The sequence below is a fragment of the Microcaecilia unicolor genome, chromosome 5 (assembly GCF_901765095.1).
Source record: "Microcaecilia unicolor chromosome 5, aMicUni1.1, whole genome shotgun sequence".
NCBI lineage: Eukaryota > Metazoa > Chordata > Amphibia > Gymnophiona > Siphonopidae > Microcaecilia > Microcaecilia unicolor.
The window spans coordinates 271,696,853-271,720,476 of NC_044035.1; the positions used below are offsets into that span (position 1 = coordinate 271,696,853).

Sequence of the window (23,624 nt, forward strand, 5' to 3'; positions counted from 1 at the left end):
CCAAGACTTCTTTCTAGGTTAATTTGAATTTATTACCATGATTTCTGTCAATAACATTTTTCTTGAATCTGACGAGTGCTCCTTTTTAAAAGCACACTGCGACATTATGAACCATGCAGGCACTTACAAAGTTTGCAGGTACTTTTACCTTCAGATGTTGCACCAGTTCTCAAAGGGAAAAGTACTTTCCCTGCAAAAATTGCTCAAGGACAAAGTACTTGCAAGGACATGCACTTGCTTCTTCTGGTTCTTATTCCAGCCAAAATTACACACATTGTTGCTTCCCCAGCCTAACTCCATCCTAGGAATGCCTACATGAAAACATGGGTAAACAATACATACAAGGTGAGCAACTGCCCTCTTAAAAAACTTTCATAAAACTGAGAGTAGCCACACAACTTAAACCCATTAAGATGGAAAGGATAATGTATATTACTAGAGAGAAAGAATCCCTGGTCACATGATTGTGCGTCCATGATGAGCAGTCAACATCAGTAATTGAAGCAAAAAAAAACAACTAGACACCAAAAACAGTTTTGTTAAAACAAAATAAAAAACTAAAGGAAAAGGAAAGATGTTAGGTGTACCTTGAAGAACCCTGCTTCAGGCCCACACCTGTCATACACACTCCTGGATTTACCTATGGCCATGATTATACCTTGCATATCCGGAGCCATCATGACCTGCCATAAGGAGATTTAAGGGTAAAGTTTGCAATGAATATTATAATCAATATGTCAAGACAATATGCTGTCAGATACATGCATGTAAAGGAAAGCAAGCTGGTGCATGCATTCTCTAAACTGGCAAAAACCACTCCAAGTACTTGTTAACCCTCCAGAAATGTCCAAGGAATAAGATCCCTCTGTATACAACAGCTACAGATGTCTTAGGTTAAATACTGCGTATTAGGAGAACTCAATGTCTGTAACTAAGTTCCATGCAATAGAAGAGCAGGCCCAAAGTACCTCTGTAAACAAGAACCTAAACTGAAAATCTACTTATGCTTTCCGTTTGCAATAGTACAATAACTTATGCAACGTTTTGCTTGGCAATGCTGACCTGGTGGGGGTGGAGCATCTTGCATCCAGGCACTCTAGAAACATTTTAGTAAGCAATCACATTTTTGAGTCATTAATGATCGCCAATGGGTCAAGTTTTCAAGATATCTTTAATGAGTATGCATAAAACAGATTTGCATATAATGAAGGAAGTAGTTAGAACATAAGAGTAGCCATACTGGGTCAGACCAATGCTCCATCTAGCCCAGTATCCTGTTTTCCAAACAGTGGCCATGCCAGGTCACAAGTACCTAGCAGAAACCCAATTAGCAGCAACATTCCATGCTACCAATCCTGGGACAAGCAGTTGCTTCCACATGTCTGCCTCAATAGCAGACTATGGAATTTGTCCAAACCCTTTTAAAACCCAGATACGCTAACCGCTATTACCGCATCCTCCGGCAAAGAGTTCCAGAACTTAATTATTTGTTGAGTGAAAAAATATTTCCTCTTATTTGTTGTTTTAAAAGTATTTCCTGTAACATCGAGTGTCCCCTATTCTTTGTACTTTTGGAATAAGTAAAAAAATCAATTTACTTCTACTCGTTCTACACCACTCAGGATTTTGTAGACCTTAAATCATATCTTCCCTCATCCGTCTCTTTTCTAAGCTGAAGAGCCCTAACCTCTTTAGCTGTTCTTCATATAAGAGGAGTTTCATCCCCTTTATCATTTTGGTTGTCTTCTTTGAACCTTTTCTAATTCCGCTATGAGGCATATTTTCAAAGCACTTTGGGAGGCTAAGTTCCATAGGTTTCTATGGAACTTTGGGAGGCTAAGTGCTTTGAAAATATGCCTCTATATCTTTTTTGAGATACGGCGACCAGAACTGAACACAATAATCAAGGTGCGGTCGCACCATGGAGCAATACAAAGGCATTATAGTACTTTCATTTTTATTCACCATCCCTTTCCTAGTAATTCCTAGCATCCTATTTGCTTTTTTGGCCACCACTGCACACTGAGCAGAATATTTCAGTGTATTGTCCACAACAGCACCTAGATCTTTTTCTTGAGTGCTGACCCCCAAGGTGGACTCTAGCATCAGGTAACTAAGATTTGGATTTTTCTTTTCAACGTGTATCACCTTGCAGTTGTCCACATTAAATTTCATCTGTCATTTGGATGCCCAGTCTTTCAATTTCCTAAGGTCTTCCTGCAATATTTCACAGTCTGCACGTGCTTTAACAACCTTGAATAGTTTTGTGTCATCTGCAAATTTAATAACCTCACTTGTTATTCTGATTTCCATATCATTTATAAATATGTTAAATAGCATCAGTCCCAATACAGATCCCTGAGGCACTCCACTGTTCACCCTCCTGCATTGAGAGAAATGACCATTTAACTCTACCCTCTGTTTTCTGTCCGATAACCAATTCCTTGCCTCCTATCCCATGACTCTTTAATTTTCTCAGGAGTCTCTCATGAGGAACTTTATCAAAAGCTTCTTGAAAATCAACTGGCTCATCTTTCTCCACATGTTTATTCATGCCTTCAAGGAAATGAAGCAAATTGGTGAGGTATGACTTCCCTTGGCTGAACCCATGCTGACTCTGTCCCACTAAACCATGTTTTTCTGTGTGTCCTGTAATTTTATTCTTTATAATAGTCTCCACTATTTTGCCCGGCATAGAGGTCAGGCTTACCGGTCTGTCATTTCCTGGATCACTCCTAGAACCCTTTAAAAAAAATCGGCATCACACTGGTCACCCTCCAATCTTTAGGTACTACAGACGATTTTAATGACAGATTACATATGCAGATCAGCAATTTAATGCTTGCGTTCTTTGAGTATCCTTGGATGTATGCCATCCAGACCACATGATTTACTGCTCTTTAATTTGTATATTTGGCTCTGTACATCTTTCAGGTTCACCAAGATTTCTTTCAGTTCCTCTGCATCATCACCCTTGAAAACCATTTCTGGTACAGGCAGATCTCTTACAACTTCTTCTGTAAGAACAGAAGCAAAGAATTCATTCAGTTTCTCCACAAAGAATTCATTCAGTTTCTCCACTATAACCTTGTCCTCCCTGAGCGCCCCTTTTGCTCCTTCGTGATCTAATGGTCCCACAGATTCCATTGCAGGCTTTCTGCTTCTGACGTACCTGAAAAAGTTGTTACTGTGAGTTTTAGCCTCTGCGGCAAGTTTCTCTTCATATTCTCTTTTAGCCTTCTTTATTAATGCTTTGCATCTGACTTGCCAGTGATTATGTTGCTTCTTATTTTCTTCATTTGGATCCTTTTTCCATTCTTTGAAGGACAATCTCTTGGCTGTAATAGCCTCTTTTACTTCACCTTTTAACCACACTGGCTGTAGCTTTTTCTTCTTTACACCTTTGCAAAAACATGGAATGCATCTGGACTGGGCTTTCAAGATGGCATTTTTGAATAATGTCCACGCCTGATTTAGTGTCCTAACCTTAGCAGCCGATCCTTTTTGTTTAATTTTAGCCAATTTTCTCATTTTATTATAGTTGCCCTGTTGAAAATTAAATGCAGTTAAAGTAGATTTCGTTTACATGTTCATTAGGGATATCCTGAAAACCTGATCAATTGGTAGTTCTTTAGGACTGAGAACGAATACCAATGATTTAAATGAATTAAGATAGTAAGCTTGATCATCTTTCTGCCTCTGCAACAAAACTTCTTTGCCAAGCATTTAAAAAGTATCCAGCTAGTTCCTACCTGGACAATTACCCCAACACAATTCCCTACCACCCACCAATTACCCTCTGGACAACTGCCATCTAGGTCAGTTACCCCCTGGATAATTCCCCTCCCTCCCATGTGTCAATTTCCCACCTGGTTAATTCCCCCCACCCTTATCTGCCTTTTCAGTGCTCACTCAGCTCCTTATTCTGCTCTTCAAGTCTTTGGTCTTCCTCCCTCCATGCAGTTAACAGATTTTCACTCTCTTTCTCCCCCCACCCCGTTATCCAAACTTGCCCTGCCCCACCCCGCCATGGTTATTGGCATTTCACTTCTCCCGTCCATCTCTATGGTGACTGGCGCTTCTATTCCGAACTCTCCAATAACCGGCATTGCTCTTACTTCTCCTCACATTGACACCAATGCTATGTGTTGTGCACAGCTCATAGCATTGGTATCAGCGTGAGAAGAAGAAAGAAGTTACGGTAAGAGCAATGACGGGGAGTGAGAGAAGGTTGGGGCAAGAGTGATATGTGGGAAACTGGGGTGGGGGGCAGGGAGTAGAAGACAGAAGCGCAGGTCTAGAAGAGGTGTGAAAATGGTTGTGGTATAGGAAACTCATTGCCATGGGCCTATAACAGCCTGCAGACTATTAAAATTGAAAATTGGGTTCCACTATAAAATACTAGATTTAATAAGAAAACTAGACATACATCCGGATTCAGCCTTATAATTATCTACTCCTCTTTCTTCTTTCTAATGGTTTACCAAGTAATATTTTTTTCTTTACATATACACTGTTAGAAGTATATTTGCAAACATAAATGTGATGGGGGTGGGGGTGTGGGGGGGGGGGGGGGATTAGTCAGAGGGAAATTGACCTAGTTAGAAATTATCCAGGGGGTAATGGTGAGTGGGAATTGTCTGGGTGGGGGAATTGTCCAGGTGGGAACTGACCTAGAACACATTTAAGAACACAGGATTCCACAGGAAGAGCTCTGCAAATCCAACACTTATTAGCCAACTTATTTTTTTAAATAACAATTAAGACTTAAAATACTAAAAGCTAGCAACTACTATATTGCTTGCATATTACAATGACCTAAAACACAGAAAGATTATGGGGCTCATTTTCAAAACAAAAAAACATCCCAAAACATCATAAGGTAGTAGAAGGATGTTTTTCTGTTAAAAATGTCAAAATTGCGATTTTGAACACACCGATTTTAGATGTTTCGCTCCACAGTTTGTCCAAATTTCAAGATGCATGTTTTTGGGGGGGGGGGGGGGGGGGGGGAGTGTTTTGGGAGGGACCCAGGTGGGATGTGTGTGGCACCAAAAGATAGAAGCTTTTATGCAATAATGCAAAGAAATGAAAACCTCTAGTACCAAAATTAAGACTTTTTGGTTAGACCTGTTTCAATCACGAGTAAGTGAACAAAAGGTGCCCTAAATGACCACTGGAGGGATTGAGGAATAACCCTTCCTTACCCCCTCCCCCCAGTGGTCACTGATCCCCTTCCAGCTCCCTAAGATGTGACAGTGGCAGTACATTCCAGGCTCTATGAGAGCTTCACATATGAAGGCCATTCTTATTAGAGCAGCAAGCAGGTCCCAGGAGTAGCTCAGTGATCAGTGTAGCGGATTCTAGAGAAGGGGACCCAGGCACATATCCTACTCTAACTGGTACACTTGTGGTGGAACGTGCAAGCCCTCCAAAATACACTAAATACCTACTGTACCTACACATAGGAGATACCTGCAAGCTTGAGAACTATTGTAGTGGTATTCAGTGAGGTACAATAACTATTTTTCTGCTCCTGGAGAGCTCACCAAACAATATAAGGGGGTTTTGGTGAGATGTGTACCTGGGACCTTTTATGTGAAGTCCACTACAGTGCCTCCTAGACTGCCCCACTACTCTGCTGGGATGTCTGTGTGGCCAATCTACTAAGATTGATGGCCCATATCTCAATGGCTGTTTTTTGGGCATTTTTCTCTTGGATATTTTATTTTCAAAATGGTCCCAAAAGAAAAATGCACCAAAAACAAAACATCTAGGAAAAAGCAATTTTCGAACCAAGAGACGTTTTTCAGGTTCCAAAATGGCTACGTTCACCACTCAAGTTTTAGCAATACGTCCAAATCGGACTTAGACATTTTACCGAAAATGCCCCTCTATATGACCTATCCAATCTGCCTACCCTACCATCACCTCCTTTCCTTTAGAGATCCTATGTGGTTGTCCCATGCTTTCTTGAATTCCGATATAGTCTGTCTCTACAACCTCCATCACAGTTAATGAACTGCTACCATGTCAATACCATTTTGATCAGACTTTTGTTTTTTTGCAACAAAAAATATTTTTTCCAGAGGTTTGTAATGTTAAGTCAGTGAAAACTATCTGGAATATATTTGAACCAATGTAAGTATTTCCAATATGAATAATTAAACTGTGTCTGTGGGGTTATTCATAGTGAGAACATGCATAAACATCCACATATAGCAATGTACAGCTCATACAATGCCACAGTTTTTGCATATTTGCCACCAAACACCGCAATCTGTGAGTCTGTGAGAGGTGCATTATAGGTATTGCAGAGTGCACACATGCCAGTTGTCGTAGTGCATCACACAGCAAAAAACTCTCCCCAAAGCACCATGGTAGGGAATGGCAGAAACAGCTACAGTCAAGAAATACCTCATCATCATAACCCCCCTCCTCTGACTCAATCACAAATGTCCCTACGTGAGGAATCGCCACCTCTACAACTCGCTGGCTAGGAACTGCTTGAGCTGATGTATTATCAGTGATCTGCAGAAGAAAACCAAGCAATGGAGACAAAAGAAAACACAAGGATGCAATGACAAAGAGTATATAATATTTAACTTCTGAAAAGATGGAGTCATTAGGAAAAGGACTGCAGTGAACTTACAGAACACATAATATGTCTGAGTACAGCACATTACTTTCCATCAGGTGGCCAATATGTTATACAAAACGTATCCATATGCCACTAAAATAAATGCAATACTATGCAATGGAAACTTGTGCTACATTCCCTTGTAGAGGATACTCACCTACCATTTACATCTGCTTTGAATGAAAAAGTGTAAGCTGACAACATATCATAAGGTGCAACTTTTACAGCAAACATTGAGTTACACCTATAAATCAAGTGTTCTAGGTCAGTGTTCAATCACAAATATGATCACAAAAAGCTTACAATAAAGATCTTTGTTAAAAAAGGACTGCGTTGTTTCTCAAGGTCACTGATGTGACTCAAACATAATCCAACAAGAAAGCCATCAAATGCTGAATACGGGTTTTAATAGATGCTTTAAATGCATGTAAGTATCATTCAAGAAGTTAAATTCAAAATTAAAAATCAAAGACTCCTCCCCCCAGAACCAAAACTCAACCCTTTCCCCAGTTCAAACTAGGTGAATTGAGAGGATTTTGTTTTTTTTATTATGTTGCATTTTAGAGTGTCATTGAGCAACACTATCTTGAGACAAAAACCCTAGCTTGTTTCATAAGTTAACCTCTTTCCTGACCTCAAGAATGAAGTGAGGCAAATTTTTGCAACAGCAACTATCATAAGATTTAGAGAATTAGTTGTGATCCTCTTACTTTGATTCATCTATTTTTATTTTTGCTCAGTTTCTCTCTCCTCAAATACTTGACAAGCTAAAATGCCCTCTTATTGGCTGACTGAGGGAAGTTTTACTTCCTTCAGTCTGGACCTACTCATGTGCTCTGGTGGTAGGAGTTGCCCCAGAGTTATATATCCTCTTTCTCCAAGCATATTATCCCAATGTCAAGACCACACCATAATGTCCATGAAAAAATAACCAGCAAACATGGGCTTTTGTCATGGCCCACATATGTTAATGCTGCCATTATTAGCTATTTCCTATTCAGTTTGAAAAGAGCCCTTCCATTCAATGATTGAATTAATCACCACTAGTCGAGACACTGAAAGTAGTCACCCAAAATTTAAGTTTTAAGATTTAAATAATCCCCTACTACAGCCTTGTAAATAGGACTAAGGAGAAAACAACTCATATAAATTAGTTTTTCATTAAAAATACCTATCATGAGAGGAGAGCAGTAATGCTGTACAGAACACTGGATTGTGTTCTCATGACCAGAAGAGGTGCTAAGATAGATATTTCTAAGAAACTGATGCATCTTGGAGGAGGACAGATGAAAAAGAGTGATTGCAACACAAGGACCACTAGATAGAGTTTAGAGATGACACTGAATCATTCAGCCTTAGATGTTTCTTTTCCAGCACCTGATCATCTCACAGGCTTTTTAGTCACTTTCAAACACCATGTGTGGCAGCATTGGGTTACAACTTGTAAGGACTATGACAGAAAACAAGGACAGCCCCAAAAATTTGTTAGCATCTGAAATTAAACTAAGACTGTATAATTGACAATTACCTAACTCCCTTAATCTGTCACTTCCTTCTACTTAAAAAGGGAACTTACTGAATGGTAACACGTTTTCATACCTCAACTTTTTTTATCATTATTTCTGTCATACTTTTTCACTTGTATGCAAGACCTTAATTCAGATTTTCCAAGCCAATATTTATTCAAAACTTGATATGCTATTTTAAATGGACAGGGCAAAGCGGTTAACAAATAAATAATAATAAAAAGGTGAGACAGGATTTATTAATTTTCTTGTGATGGACAAATAAAGAAACTTAGGCAAAAATAAGACTGTATAGCTCTACCTATATTCTTGAAAACCCTGAAATACTGCAGTCTTATTTTAAGTTTAAGAATCTTATGAATGACATGAATGACATAAATCATGGAACTATTTATTTGCTGGGTGTACTGACTATTTGAATTGCATATGAATTTATATTACCTGTTTTGGAACTGTGTTCTGCTTTATCTACAGCATATTTCAAGCATCTGATACAATTGTGATTTAGAATTGTCACACCTTTTGATAGCTCCTGAGGGCCTCCACAAAGAAAACATCTGGAACCTACTGGTCTGTTGGAGGCTGAAAAGAAGGCGGCATTAAACGTACTTTAGGTAGATTTAAGTTGTGGTTAAAATAAAGCAATAAGGCCCATTGGCTGAGTGTCAGTACTGTGCACCTTATGGAAAATAACCAATTTGACCAACAGACTGGGTCTCATGATCCCTGAGTTGGCTAGATCTGCTGCTGAGGTGGCGCTCCACAATTCCCAGTGATAGGAGGAGGGTCAGTGCTCAACGGTGATGCCCAGTGGCTAAATCCAAGGTCTATGACTGAGGGTTTGAAAGAAGTTCTGAAACATGACCCTGGCTTAGGATGGCTTCTGGAATGACCAGAGCAGCTGTATTTAAAGTGAATTTAAAGTGATCAAAGGAAGAACAATAAGCTATAGGATAAAACCCCCAGATAACTGCAAACAAAGGGTAATGGTGCTAGATCCTGGCACTAGTTTCAGCTGAGAAAAAGGAAACTGCTGGGTCAAAAAAGAAAGAAAAATGAAGTGAAGCTTTCAGATTTTGTAATATATGTGGTGCAGAATATTTCATGGCATACTGGTAAAATCCCACATGTGTAACTAAATTAGTCCCTAGCACCTCTAGGATGTTTTAATTTAAAAAATAAATAAATAAAATACATACCACCTCCCTGACAGCGTTCACAACAATTTACAATATACATTGAAAACAAAATCACTTATTGTATGTAATCCCCTGTTAGGCTGAGGATTACTAGAAGTGTAAACACTGTAAAGAGTCGCTGAAGGGAGTGACTGGGAGGTCCCAGGGTGGGAGGAAGCCCAGTCCAGGGTGAGTGTTTATGGAATAAAATGCAGAAAGATAGTGCCCATGTTCTGTATAGTGACAGTTCTGGAAGGAGTTGGGAGCTAATAAAAGTAGTTACATGTGAAAGCATATGTCTTTGGTTGACTGCAGAGTTAAGCTGCCTGCACTGTACCCTGCCACTGACTTGGAGGAGTAAAGGGGAGTCCTACTGAGAAGAAAGAAGACCACTGGCTGTAAAAGGAGAGTTGTGGCTCAGCAAAGCAGCAACTGTAGTAAAGGAGAGCTCTACAGGTGTGGGTAGGGAGAGACTCAGTCTGGGAGTGTGGGATCTGAGCCAGGGTTGTGCCAATGCAAAGGGTCACCCTGAAGAAAGGTCAGACCACAAGGGGGTGTAAACCTGGATATATGTGAGGAGCACACCCTTTGGGACATTATTCTCTGGGACAGGCATGGATAGGAGTCTGTAAACATTGTACACAATCCTGTTGGATAATAACTGTAAATATCCCTAAGGAGGACAGTGGTAAAGGTGCTCTCCCTAGGGAACAACGGAAATCTGGAATTAAATTATTTGGGAGCTAATTAAATGACTGGTTGGAGATAAATTCAAGTTGCTACCTGCCTGTTGGAGACAGTTCAATAAAGTTGAGTTGTTGTTTAAGCCTCTGGAGTGCAGTGTGGTCCCTGGACTGCACAGCTGAGTGGAACAAAGAGTACAGAAGTGTCTCCCAAACCCCCGGATCGCTATTCCAGACCATCTACCCATTCCCAGTTCGGCTGGAGACTAACAGGCCTGAATGAGCAGAGCGGTGTATAATTACGTGTCTGGCAGCAGAGCTAGAACCGGGTGAGACCCGGGTTACATGTATAAAATAAATTCATCCAATAACATCCACTTGTTAAGCCAGAAGGTTTTTTTTTTAATTACATTTGTACCCCGCGCTTTCCCACTCATGGCAGGCTCAATGCGGCTTACATGGGGCAATGGAGGGTTAAGTGACTTGCCCAGAGTCACAAGGAGCTGCCTGTGCCTGAAGTGGGAATCAAACTCAGTTCCTCAGTTCCCCAGGACCAAAGTCCACCACCCTAACCACTAGGCCACTCCTCCACTCCGTGTGTGCACAATTTATCACCAGAAGCAACTTCCGTATCAATTCCTTTGACCATTCAATCATTTAGATCTTTCAAACATTTAATCATGTTTGGATACTGTTGCTACCTGGTGTAAAGATAATCCATTAATTCTTAATCCTGCTAAGACCACGGTTTGTTGGCTGACTGGTCAGCCTTCTGCACCCAATATATCTCCATTGCTCGCTAACATTACCATTCTTTTAGTGACCTCCTTCAGATATCTCCGGGTCATACTTTCTTGCCTTATGAAGGTTTTGTTTGATTAGGAAGTTCTTTGATCCACCAGCTGCAATATCCATACTTCATTCCACTGTTTTGTCTCGTCTTGCCTAGCAATGTGGTCTTTGCAGGTCTTAATTCTAGCCTCTTGAAACGTTTGCAATGCATCCAGAATACCGCTGTTCATATCTTTTCTCATGCAAGTAATTTAACAGGGTAACTCCTTTATTGATTCAGCAGCACTGGCTTCCTATCGAGCATTCCATTCTTTCTAAGATTCTCATTTTATCTGATAAAATTCTTTTTGGGACTACTCCCTCCTAAATTTCATCTATTAACCCCTATCAGCTGACTCATTGTTTGCATTCTGCATATGAATCTTATCTTTGCATCCCGTTGGTCTTCTGTTGCCAATTTGAATTTACGTGTTCCTCTGCGGCTCCATTCCTATGGAACTCTCTCCTGCTAGACCTATGTAGGGAACCTTCATATCTTAGGTTTAGGTCTGCTTTGAAACCTACCTCTTTCAACAGGTCTTTGGGGACTTGAGTGGTTTTTGAGTCTGGCGGTGGAGGTTATCAGTGCACCAGACTGGCTGCTATGCCACAGAACATTTTTGAAAATGCACGTGAGCCTTAGGTTTGAAAAACCTGGATTCACAATGCTAAGTTTTTTTTCTCTCTCCTCTTGGCTTTGCTTTTCTGTGATTAATGGCGTTCTTTTCCACTCTAATTGTTAGATGTAAACTGCTTTGAGTGTCCCCTCATTTAGCAGTATATTAAATGTCTCAAACAAACAATAACATCCACTGATTTGAGTCTCTCCACTCCCTCATAGTCTGTATTACATGCCACTGAAGCAAATATTTTGCAATCTCTCTGGCAGAAGCAATGAAGCAAGTGTCCTAAAGATCATCTTTTTGTTTTGTTGCTTCAGTGGAGCACTACTGGAGATAATTTGGCTATAACTTGAGAACACCTCAGCGCTCTGAGGGACAAATTCCCATTTTTGCCTTGACAATACTCTCCGCTTCATTCTGGATTAAATGTGGACAGGCCTTTGCTAAAAATATTCTTACCTTGCTCAAGACGGCTTCAGGGCTATCCTCTTCATGTTCTGCCATCACTTTAGTTATCACCTTCACCGTTTCTTCTTTGAGCTGGCTGGAGAGATCAGTGCGTACTGGCTGCTCTAAATATTCTAGTTCCCCTCCTTGAAATGGGTGACAAACATAGCAGCAGCAGTGTTATACAAGCCAAACAAAGCATAACAAAAATACCAACGAAACAGTATGGATAACACTCAAAGCAATCCTGAAGGAGAGAAGTAGATCAGCTCATATCCCTTTTTTAAGATGGAGATCACGCTGTATAAAAATATTCTCTTCAACTGGCAGTGTACATTGCATGCGAACCAGTATACGTGTCTGATGCTGTCTTGCAAAAGCATATATTGATATTTACTTGCAGATAGCCTCTGGCAACAAAATAGATGGTGGTTACTCAGGCCAACAAAGTACTAAGATAACTTTTAAATCAAACAAAACAGAAGGTTGTTTAACAGACAGCATGTAGGGCATGGACAGCCAGGCTCTCATTGTACAGCACTTCCGCTTCACCCTCATACGTTGCTTCCTTTGAATTCTTCCAGTGTCTGGTGGGGCTTCAAGTCTTCCCTAGCTTTTATTTTGGCAAGGAGTATTTTCCCATATCCACACTGCCTGCATCAGGAAGGCTGCTATGCCACAGAACATTTTTGAAAATGCACATGGGCTTTGGGTTTGATAAACCTGGATAAACACCACACTAAATTCATGAAATTAATTGTTCAGTGGTGATTGATCTCATGAGTAGAACATGACTAAGCGTGAGAATGCTGAAGAGAAGCCAGGATGCCATCAAATCGTGTAATTGTCTGTCTTTGATTTTATTGTAATCTGCCTTATGGCATACAGCAAGACAGTTGAAAAATCAAACTGAAGAAAATTAAAGGAAAAAATTCAGATACAGAAAGTAACATAAAGCATGAGCAACTGGATGGACTGTAAGTTCACTATCTGCTGAAATATCCTGTTTTCTCTCTCTCTTTTTCAAGTCCAATTTGAATGGTAGCAATTGCTACTCTGGTATTAGAGTTTTCTTGGTGACATGCACAAACATTACCTAAATGCAGTATTTCCTCTTCCAAAAGGGGTTGTCAAACTTTTGCAGCTGTTTATTTTCACTATAAAACTTAGCTGTCCTTGGGTGACATCTCCTCCACTATCACTGTTGTTCCATTCTGCTGCAATTCAACAGGGATTTGCTATTCCACCCTACAAAATGCTCCACAGAGCTGACCAAGTTTTACACAATCTAAGGACAAGTATTTTGGCAAACACCAGTGTCTAAGCCTGCACAATGTAGGATTATCTCAAGAAAAGTACTATGAAGAAAATCTAACTTACAATTTGCACCTTATCATTTACAAAGTCTTGATAAAGCGACTACCACCAATAACCACAGCAGTGAACAAGTCTTAGTTTTAGAGTAAGGACTTTAACTTTTAATAAGTCCTATTTTCATTCAGGCGCAGAGTTAGATTTTAAATTCCTTTCCTATTTCTTCTCTGTTTTCACGACTCAGGATTTTTCCTTTACTTTCTACAATTTAATTTTTGACGATCTTGCTCTGTGCCACAAGGCAGATTTCAACAAAACAGTTTTGAAGACGAAAAGCACCATTAACCCTGCTGGCTCCGCCACAAAGGATAGACCTTCACCATCCGCCAACCAGTTTCTCCCTCACTCAGGGAAAGCCATAAAAAAGCATCTTCCTAATAGCTAACAATGCTGAAAGCTAAATGGTTTATTTTTTTTATTGTTCTTAATCTTCATTTTGTGGAAAGCTCAGCAGATAATGGACAAGAAACTGCTAAATTACCACAACTGCTATACTGGCAGACAATTAAGGGACCCTTTTACAAAGGCGTGCTAAAAGGTGGCTGGTGGTAGCTGTGGCATGTGGTTTTCTTGCGTGCTCTGGCCACATCCTAACATGGCTGAAAAAAAAAAAAAAAAAGCCGAATTTCTATTTACTACAATAACTGCCAGGAGCTAAGTTCAAAATTAGTGCCTGGCCATTAACTGCGTGAGCCCTTACCACCTCCTGTTTAGTAGGCAGTAAGGGTTCATGCACTAACCTGGCAGTAATTGGGCAGCACATTTACCACTAGGAACACCCCCGCAATAGAAAATATAAAATTATTTTCTACAGCGGAAAATGGCATGTGCCAAAATCAGAACTACCGCCAGATGCCTGGGAGCGCCCGGTGGGTAGTGCTGTTTTGGCACGCCATACTGCATCTTCATAAAAGGGCCCCTAAGGCAGGTGTCATGACAAACAAACACCTCACAACTCTCTCTGGGTGTGTTCCTCAATCAAGTTGATAGCTGCATTGCCAAATAATGAATTTCTTAGGTTTCATATGAGCCAACCAAGTTAAAAAAGAAAGCAATTTTCTCAACAGCTTATGAAATTAATTCCTCCTTTACAGGAGGATTCACTCACTCGGCATGGGTAAAGCCTTCTGGTTCTCAACAGACATGGGGGCCTCTTCTTTCACCATGCTCACATGTTCATCTTAACAGTTCAGCTTTTCCTACTGGCAGCTCTCTTTACTAACCTGCAGTGACGGAGGGCACTGGTTCCCTAGATGTTGGTGGAATCATCATCTTTTCCTGCTGTGCCTTACGAGCTTGATCTGCATCCCACTCTTCTAGCTCCTTCTCAAAGCGACGGTTATCTTCCTTGACATAGTTCTTTAAATCAGGAGGCAAGTCATCCATTCCATTAAGCACTTGACCAGTTTCCTTGTCAAATTCCTCTACAATATAGTATATAATTCACACAGCAAAAAAATATAAAACAGGGGTTGGGGAGGAAAAGGGACAAATGCTAATTAGTGCACATATCTCAAACCACAATTTATTTGGAATTACTTATCACAGTATCATACTCGATTTCACTGTACTCATGAAATAAATTCTTGAATGCAATGAAACAGCAGAACTTCTCAGAAGCACAACAGCACATATGGCTTCAGTATGTCTCTCTGGATTAGTTGAACTTGATTTCGTATCCTGTTAAATGGATACCAGGGAACCCACTGCAAAACTGCATGTGGTCTAGTTTTCTGTTGGGCTCACAATTAAAATGCATATTTTCTTCTTAACCGATATCACTGATTTTCCTTATGAAAGGAAATTTGAGGGGGTTGGTACTAAGGAGATATATAGTTGTAAAATATCTTATTCCATGGAGGCCCTGGACCTATGTTCCTGTACCAGCTGCTTTGTTTATATTTGGCTACTGAGAGCCTGACAAAAATTAATCAGAACTGGTCTAATTCCCATACCACCAAGTAAAAGCCAAAAATTCAAAATTTAACATTTTCAGTAAAATTAAATAACTGTATTGTGTAGTATTTTTCATGACACTACAAGTACTAAGGAGAAATTAGATGCTACCTGCTAATTTTTGTTCAAGTCTCTCCAGATCATTTCCGAGTGGGCATATACACTCCTTCCAGCAGAGGTACTGTGCAGCTCTGGATTAACCAGTATTTCTATTCACAAAGCAAACGGTAGCGCCCAACAAGAACTGAACATACAACAGACCCCCCCCCAACTAAACCTAGGGGAAGAAGGAAAGAACCAACAAAGAAAAAAAATGTTTTATAACTAGAACAGCAGGTCAGAGCCTGAAAGAGATTAGAGAGTCATCCATACCAGACAGTAATCACAAGAACAGTTCCACATTTTCTTGATGGGTTCGGAAATGATCTGGAGAGAACTGAAGGAATGAAAATTAGCAAAAAAGATCTAAATTTCTTCTTCCTCTTCATCTCTCCGACCATTCCAGACAAGTAGGAAGTACCAAAGCAGTACTCAATGAGGGTGGGAAAAGACAACCCATGAGCCAAAACCGTAGCTTCAAAGGCTGCCTCACTCCTTGCTTGAACAGCCAGACTGCAATGTTGAAACATGAAGCAACGCCCTGCAAATGTCCTATGGGGGGATCAAGGCAAGCTCTGCTTGATGCCTGATCCCCAGTAGAATTTATTTATTTTATTTATTAGGATTTATTTACCACATTTTTGAAGGAATTCACTCAAGGCGGTGTACAGTAAGAATAGATCAAACATGAGCAAAACAGGCAGTTACACTAGTAAAAATATTCAACAATACAAAGTATGGCATGGTATACTACTTGCAATGTCAGCACAATACGTAATAGAACATTATAATTGATAATGAAGGGTAAGGCAAAGTTGTAACATATAGATGGGTAAGAAAGTAGGAAGAGTTAGAAAGTAAGGTGACTGATTTGAAGAAATTTGCACATGAGGTCAGAGAGATGGTTCAATATTATCTCAGTTAGAGTAGGAGTGGATAAACATGTCCCGCTGCAAAATGTGCAACCCGAGTCACACCTTGTGTGTGTGAGTGAGACTAACAAGTTAGTTACTTCTTCCATTAAAGGCCTGGTTGACGAGCCAAGCCTTCACCTGCTTCCTGAAGTAGAGATAGTCTTGTGTTAAGCGCAGCCTTTCAGGCAGTGCATTCCAGAGTGTGGGGGCTACTCTGGAGAAGGCTCGCTTGTGGGTATCACATCATGTAATGTCTTTTGGAGAGGATGTGGTTAGTGAAAGCCCTCGGGAGGACCTTAGTGTCCTTGGTGGTATGTGAAGGATCATCCTATTCTTCAGGTACTCAGGGCCATTTCCTTTCAAGGCCTTGAAGATCAGACACAGAGTTTTAAATTTAGCCCTGTATTGTACTGGTAGCCAATAAAGTTTTTGCAAAAATGGTGTGATGTGGTCACATCGCTTGCAACCTTCTATGAGTCTTGCTGCCGCATTCTGAATCAACTGGAGCTGGTGCAGGCCCTTTGTAGTCAGACCATTGTATAGTACAGTGATGGCGAACCTTTCTGAGACCGAGTGCCCAAACAGCAACCCAAAATCTAATTATTTATCGCAAAGTGCTCATTATGGGTGGGGTCACCACATATGACTCCACCCCTATGATAGCCACACCCCTTACACCAGCCATGGCGCATATAAACAGACATCACTGAAAACATTATACTAGTATAGGAGAAAAAAATAACATGATTTGTTTTCTTTATAAATCATTTCTGTTAGCTGTTACAGCTCCAGTATACCCAGTGCAAACTAAGACAGCAGATGTAAATTCTCAAATTGGACATATTCCAAACAGTAAAATGAAAATAAAATGATTTTCCTACCTTTGTTTTCTGGTGATATTGGTCCCAGTCTCTGATTCTGCTGCTCTCTATCTGTTCTCTTAACACCATTTCCAGGGCTTCCTTTTCATTTATTTCTTTACTTTCCTCCTTTCTTCTTCATTTCTTGCCCTCCATAAGTAAAAGCTGGGTCCTCCTCTGTGGAATTGACTGGAGGAGGTATAATGTGGGCCTCTTTTACTAAACCACACTAGTGATTCCCAGCGTAGCAAATGAGAGGAAGTCCATTCAATTCCAATGGACTTTCTCTCAATTGCCACGCAGGAATCACTTGCACAGCTTTGTAAAAGAAGCCCTAACGTTGCTACCACACTAATTTAATCAGAATTACAAATAAAATTCTTTTTCTACCTTTCTTGTCTGGCCATTTAGTTTCTCTGGTGACTGCTTTCTTCAGTCTACTCTTAACTGAACTTAAACTCTCTTGCCACAGTTTCCTCTCCATTTCTCTCTCTCCTGTCTTCTACACTTCCTCCACCACATTCATCTCTGACACTCATCTTTCAGCTTTCTTCTATTTTTCTGCATTTCTATCCATTTAGATTTTATTCATTCTTACTATCCAGTCTAAGCTCCCTTTTTTCACTGAACCTACCTACATTTTTCCATGTTTCCCTCACTCAAGTCCATCCATTCCCCTTTCGCTTAGTCCCCAGTCTTTCATTAATTCTTTCCCCGTCATATAACATCTCCTCTCTGTTTCTTTCTCTCCCCTTCTCCCCCCTCCACTATGCAGCGTCTCCTCTTAGTATCTCTTTCTCCTCCTGCCAACCAGCATCATCCCATCTCTGTTTTTCTCTCACTTCCCCATATCTAGCATTGCCCCATCTTTCTTTCTCTTCCCTGTTATCCAGAATTGCCCCATATCTCTTTGTCCTCTCCCATTCAGCATTACAGTGTCTTTTTCTCTTCTACCCCATCCATCATTGCTCTCTCTCTCTTCCACCCAATTCAGCTTCACCCCATCTATCTCTCATCACATCCACCATCTCCCTGTCTCTCTTCCCCTATCCATCATCTCACCCTCTTCCTCCCTATCCAAAATCACCTCCTCTCTCCTCCCCCATACAGCATCACCTTGTCTTTGTGTGCTGCCTGTCTCTCTCTCTCTCTCTCTCTGTGTATGTCTCTTCCTTTCGCTCTCTCTCCCCTTCTCTCTTCGCATGTTGTCTCTTTTCCTGTGTGTCTGTGTGTGGTGCCAGTCTCTCTGTCTCTGTCCCTCCCCCTCTTTCTCTCCCCGTGTGTCTGTGTGTGGTGCCTGTCTCTCTCCATGTGTCTTCTTGCGATGCTTCTCTCTCTCTCCTCGTGTGTCTGCAGGCAGTGTCTCTCTCGCTCTCTCTTTCCCTTTGTGTCTGCTGTCTCTATCCCTGTGTGTCTGTGCGCAGTGCCAGTCACTCTCTCTCTGTCCCTCCCCCTCTTTCTCTCCCCGTGTGTCTGTGTGTGGTGCCTGTCTCTCTCCCTGTGTCTTCTTGGGATGCTTCTCTCTCCTCGTGTGTCTGCAGGCAGTGTCCCCCCTCCCTGCCCCTGCTGGCTCAGGCAGCCTGGACCGGGTCATGGCCCTCTCCCCACCCCCCTTTGGCAACCGGCATCAACCAACTGAACGTCGCTGGACCCCCCCCCCCCCACCTGGCCTCCCCCTCTCCCCCGGGTCTTACATGTTTCACCATTGGCTCCCCGAGGCGTTCCGTTCTCCCTCCTTCGACACCGGCGATTCACTTAGCCAGCCTTCTGCCAGCGTAGGAGCCTCTCCTCAGGCGCGCCCCGCCTTCTGCAGCTTCCTGTCTTCTGCAGAAGTGGGACGCGTTTGAGGGAGAGGACCCGACGCTAAGTGAATCGCCGGTGTCGAAGGAGGGAGAACGGAACGCCTCGGGAAGCCAATGGTGAAACATGTAAGACCCGGGGGAGAGGGGGAGTCCGGGTGGGGGGGGGGGGGGGGTCCAGGCTGCCTGAGCCAGCAGGGACAGGGAGGGAGGCGGGGGAATTCATTTGGGGGGAATCTCTCCGAGGGCAGGCGATGATTGGGGCCGGGGGGGTGTCCAGCTGGCGAGATGACTTGGAGCCGGAGTCCGGTGTGTTGAATTAAAGTACTTACTCAGGGACAGTCACAGGACAGGACGGGCGGCGAGCGACAAGACAAATTTGTCTGCTCTCTGGCGGTCCGGTCGGCGAATCTGATTGGGAGGGGGCAGGCCAGGAGTTTTAAAGAATTGCACAGTACTTTCATTGCCATGGTACTGCATCGAACGGGGCCAATCCGGGGCCGCTGCAAAATAGACTGCCTTTAAAATTTGCGCCGGCGACCGAACAGCCAATGGCGCGATGGCTGCACGCGACGATTTTTTTCGCCATTTTTTTGTAGCGCTGGGCGCGCGTGCCAGCAGAAAGGGCTCTGCATGCCCTCTCTGGCATGCGTGCCGTAGGTTCGCCATCACTGCCCATTGTAGTAATCCCAGTCTTGATGTTACCATGGCATGCACAACTGGGAAAAGATTTACCTTCTCGATGTAAGGAGAGAGGCAGCATAGCTGTCGCAAATAGTAGAAGCAGCTCTTGAAGGTTGCTTGGATTTGGGGAATCAGAGTAAGTGCTGAATCTAACTGTATTCCAAGGTTCCTGACTTGTGATTTGAGGGGGAGTTCATACTTCCCAAAAGGGATTTTGATGTCAGGTATGTATGCCACTTGTGTTAGGGACCCAGAGAAGCTCGGTTTTACTTGGGTTCAGGCAAAGTTTGTTTTTAGCCCATTCTTGAATTGATGTTAGACAGGTAATCAGTTTATTCAAGGCTGTAGGTAAGTCAGGTTCAATGGGTATGAGTAGCTGCACATCATCCGCATAGATGTAGAACTGAGTGTCCATTGATCGAATCAGCTCAGCTAGTGGCTTGAGGTAGATATTGAACAGAATAGGTGACAGTATCGATTCTTGCGGTACCCCGCAAGTCAGTGTCCATGGTGGTGATGAGTTGAGCCAAACATTATGGGCCTTCAACTACTCAGGCACTGGTTTGCCACCAAGTAGGATATTGAAATGACCTCCTTAACCTATCAGGCTATGGTAGCTTTCAAAGCTGCCTCACCTCTTCTTGGTACCTCAAACAAGACAAAGGGCCTGTTGGAGTCATGAAAGTCCTCAGTCTTATGCAAACAGTGCAATGCCCTAGTATGTCCAGACAATCCAGAGAAGGCTGAGCTTCATCACGAGGAAAAACAGGTAGAGAGACAGATCGATTGAGATGAAAAGGAGAAACAACCTTTAGCAAAAAGGATGGAACTGGACGCAGAAATACTCTCTGGGGGAGGGGTTGGGGAACTGGAAAGGAAACCTAGATGAAAGCTTGCAGCTCATAAATTTGTCTAGTCAAGTAATTGCAACCAGGAACACCACTTTCAGGGAAAGATCTTTTAGAGTCACCAGCCTCAAGGGCTCAAAAGGACAACAAAGTTCAGGTCCCACTGTGGCATAGTCCTCTGGAGCAGAGGCGTACCTAGGTGGGGCGCCAGGGGAGCAGCCGCTCCTCCAAACGGACTTAAAACTACTCAGTTTGAGAAAGCCTTTATGACTCAGTAACCTCGTCTGCTCAAGAGCCAAGTAGTAAGAGAAAACCAATCCACATCTAGAATGAGAATTGGCCCCGAGAGAGAAGGTTGTCTGACAGGGGAAGAGGAAGAGCATCCTTGAGCTGCATCTGAGACGTCACTGTACTATGGTTGGTGAAGCCAATTTGGAGCGATCAGAATCATTCAGCCCTGGTAAGCCTCGATCTTAAGATCACCTGGCCTATTAACTGCGGAGGTGGAAAAATGTACAACAGTCCCTCTGGAGGCCACACCTGAAGTAGCGTATCTATGCCTTGAATAATGGCTCCTATCTGTGACTAAAAAAAGTGTGACATTTGTGTTTTTGATACTGTAGCCATGAGATCCATTACTGGTGAATCCCATTGCTGAACAATGTCCTGGAAAGGGACCCTTGACAGAGACCACTCCCTCGGATCCAGAACATTCCTACTGAGAAAGTCAGCTGACATATTACTGGACCCTGCCATGTAGGCCATGAAGAGGTACACAAGATTCCTTTCTACCCAGATCATGAGCTCAGCAGGTTCCTAAGCCAGTGGACAGCTCTTGGTTCCTCTCTGTCAATTACTACTACTACTAATCATTTCTATAGCGCTACTAGATGTACGCAGCACTATACACATTATATGAAGGTACTGTCCCTAGAGGGCTCTCCATCTAAGTTTTTGTATCTGAGGCAACGGAGGGTTAGATGACTTGTCCAAGGTCACAAGGAGCTGCAGTGGGACTTGAACCCAGGTTGTCAGGATCAAAGCACATTGCACTAACAATTAGGCCACTCCTACACGCCAACTGACATAGATTACTGCTATTGCATTGTTGGATAAGTCCCTCACTCACCTTGAGGCAGAGAAGAAGCTGGAACGACTGGAAGGCCAGGTGTCTTCAACCAATTTATCAACCAGGACGACTCCACTTTGAACCAGAGACCCTGACAATCAGCCCCCACAGCAGACGAGACCGGCATCCATTGTCACCAGAATCCACTCTGGGGCCTAAGTCCATGCCCCGGTTCTGATGTTAACTGCATAACTACCAAATCAGACTGTGGTAAACCGAGCCACATGGACAGCAACAACTCCTGAAAGGGGGCCCATGTGAACTCTGGCCCAAAGCACCACACCTTGATGAAAGTCACTATGGGCCCTAAAGCCTACAGAACCTGCAGTGTGTATTTAGCTTGGGAGATTGGAGAAGAGTTTGAACCTGGGACTGAAGCTTCTGTTCTCTGGAAAAAAGACCTTGCTCTTGCATGTACTGAAACGAACCTCAAGGTACTCCAGAGACTGCAAACTCTTGGAGAAATTCACCACTCTACCAAGGTGCTGGAGGAGAAGGACTGCGTGACCAGTAGTGGCAGTGCCTCCTCGATGGATTTCACCCAATTCCAACTAAATGTCAAGACGGTGGTGATGATTATGGAAAGAGAGGGTACTGGTTCACCCCCAACACCTTGGAAAAGATCCTTAGCACTGTGGTAAAACCAAAAGGAAGGGCCCTGAATAGGTAACACTCACCTAGGATCGCAAAGCACAAGAACTTAAAATCTGAGTGGATAGGAATGTATAGATATGCTTGTTCTGTCCTCTGACAGCATTTCCCTGATTGTACTGTGGCTCTGGGGTGGGTGTGACACTTTTTCTGGCATTCTCACTGCAGAGTCACATGAGCGTTGCATTGTGGGGGGTGGAGTTATCAGGCAACGTGTCTTCACTACCCTGTCTGCATAGAACTGTTATATGGTTATGCTGTTGTTAGTTGGCAGGGTCTGTTCCCATTGGTGGTTTTCCCCTGCTCTCTGGGTCAGTGTGCCCTTTAGTCTGAGGTAGGCTCCACCATTTGTTAGACAGCACAGAACCCTTTCCTGCGTTGCCCTCTGTTAGAGTACTTAGTTTAATGTTGTTTTCAGAATCACAGAGACTCTTTGCCATTGGGGCAGAACCTCTGATCTACAGTTGACTGTGAGTAAACATTGTGTTTATTCAAATAAAGGACTTTCAGAGAGGTCTTTAGGTGTGAACTGGTGTACCGAGGTTATACGTCAGGATATAAGACTTAGAAGCTACAAGTCTTACACGCCTGAACAATGCTTCTGACAGGTCCAGAAACATCGGGAACTCCCCATGCCTCACCATCACCAGGAAGGAACAGAACGTTTACATGCAGAAGGAAGAAACCCTTAATGCTCTGTTGACTCAGATCTAGAATCGGCTAAAAGGCTCCTTCCTTCTTGGACATCACAAAATAAAAGGAGTAACAGCCAGAACCTCTCTGATCCGGAGGAACTGGGGGTCACAACTCACAGAGCAAAAAGTTTGTCCAACATCTTCTGTACAGCTATAGCCTTTCGAGAACCCTTCCAGTTCTGACAAGGGAAACTGGTAAATTCTTGCCATAGTTCTTCCAATTTTCAGCACTGCATCCAGGGACTGCCATTCTGCATCTATCATCTACTTAAAATCCTCGTTGAAAGGAAACGTTTCAGGCAGTTTGCCGATAATATTCAAAAGTGTCTCCTTTTCTGGCAACAGGAAACCGACCTGACAAATCAAGAATCTGGGGGACCTGGGAAAATCAAGAGAGGGAGCTCCAGTCTCCTAAATATCCAGACAACCAAAGGAAAACCAACAGTAGCCTTGTTCAGATTCTCTCCTGAGGAGTCCACCCTCCTATCCAGATCTTCCTCCAAGGGTGGTAGGGAAGTCAGATTCCATATCTGCCATCTCCTGCTGGGCAGACAAATGCTATATAGTCCCCAAGAGCACCTCTAGATCCCAAGACCTGGAGGATTCAAACTGCCGAGAAACTGGCAAACCTTGTTTTAAAAATAAAAGGCCTGGTGAAGCAAAAGAACAAACTCCAGCAAAAAGGGA

The 23,624-nt window shown here is 42.6% G+C and overlaps 1 protein-coding gene across 4 annotated transcripts in view; it reads right to left on the minus strand.

Moving 5' to 3' along the window:
- Nucleotides 1-23,624, minus strand: part of USP25 (ubiquitin specific peptidase 25) — a 156,994-nt gene that overhangs the window by 45,672 nt on the left and 87,698 nt on the right. For 3 of the 4 annotated variants that reach the window (XM_030204216.1, XM_030204219.1, XM_030204218.1), the window contains exons 17-20: nt 14,526-14,726; nt 11,941-12,074; nt 6,418-6,531; nt 588-683 (exon numbers count right to left, since the gene is read on the minus strand). In XM_030204216.1, coding sequence (XP_030060076.1) covers nt 588-683; nt 6,418-6,531; nt 11,941-12,074; nt 14,526-14,726 — 545 coding nt within the window. The remainder of the gene's footprint in view (nt 1-587; nt 684-6,417; nt 6,532-11,940; nt 12,075-14,525; nt 14,727-23,624) is intronic. The other variant, XM_030204217.1, reaches the window with a different exon arrangement.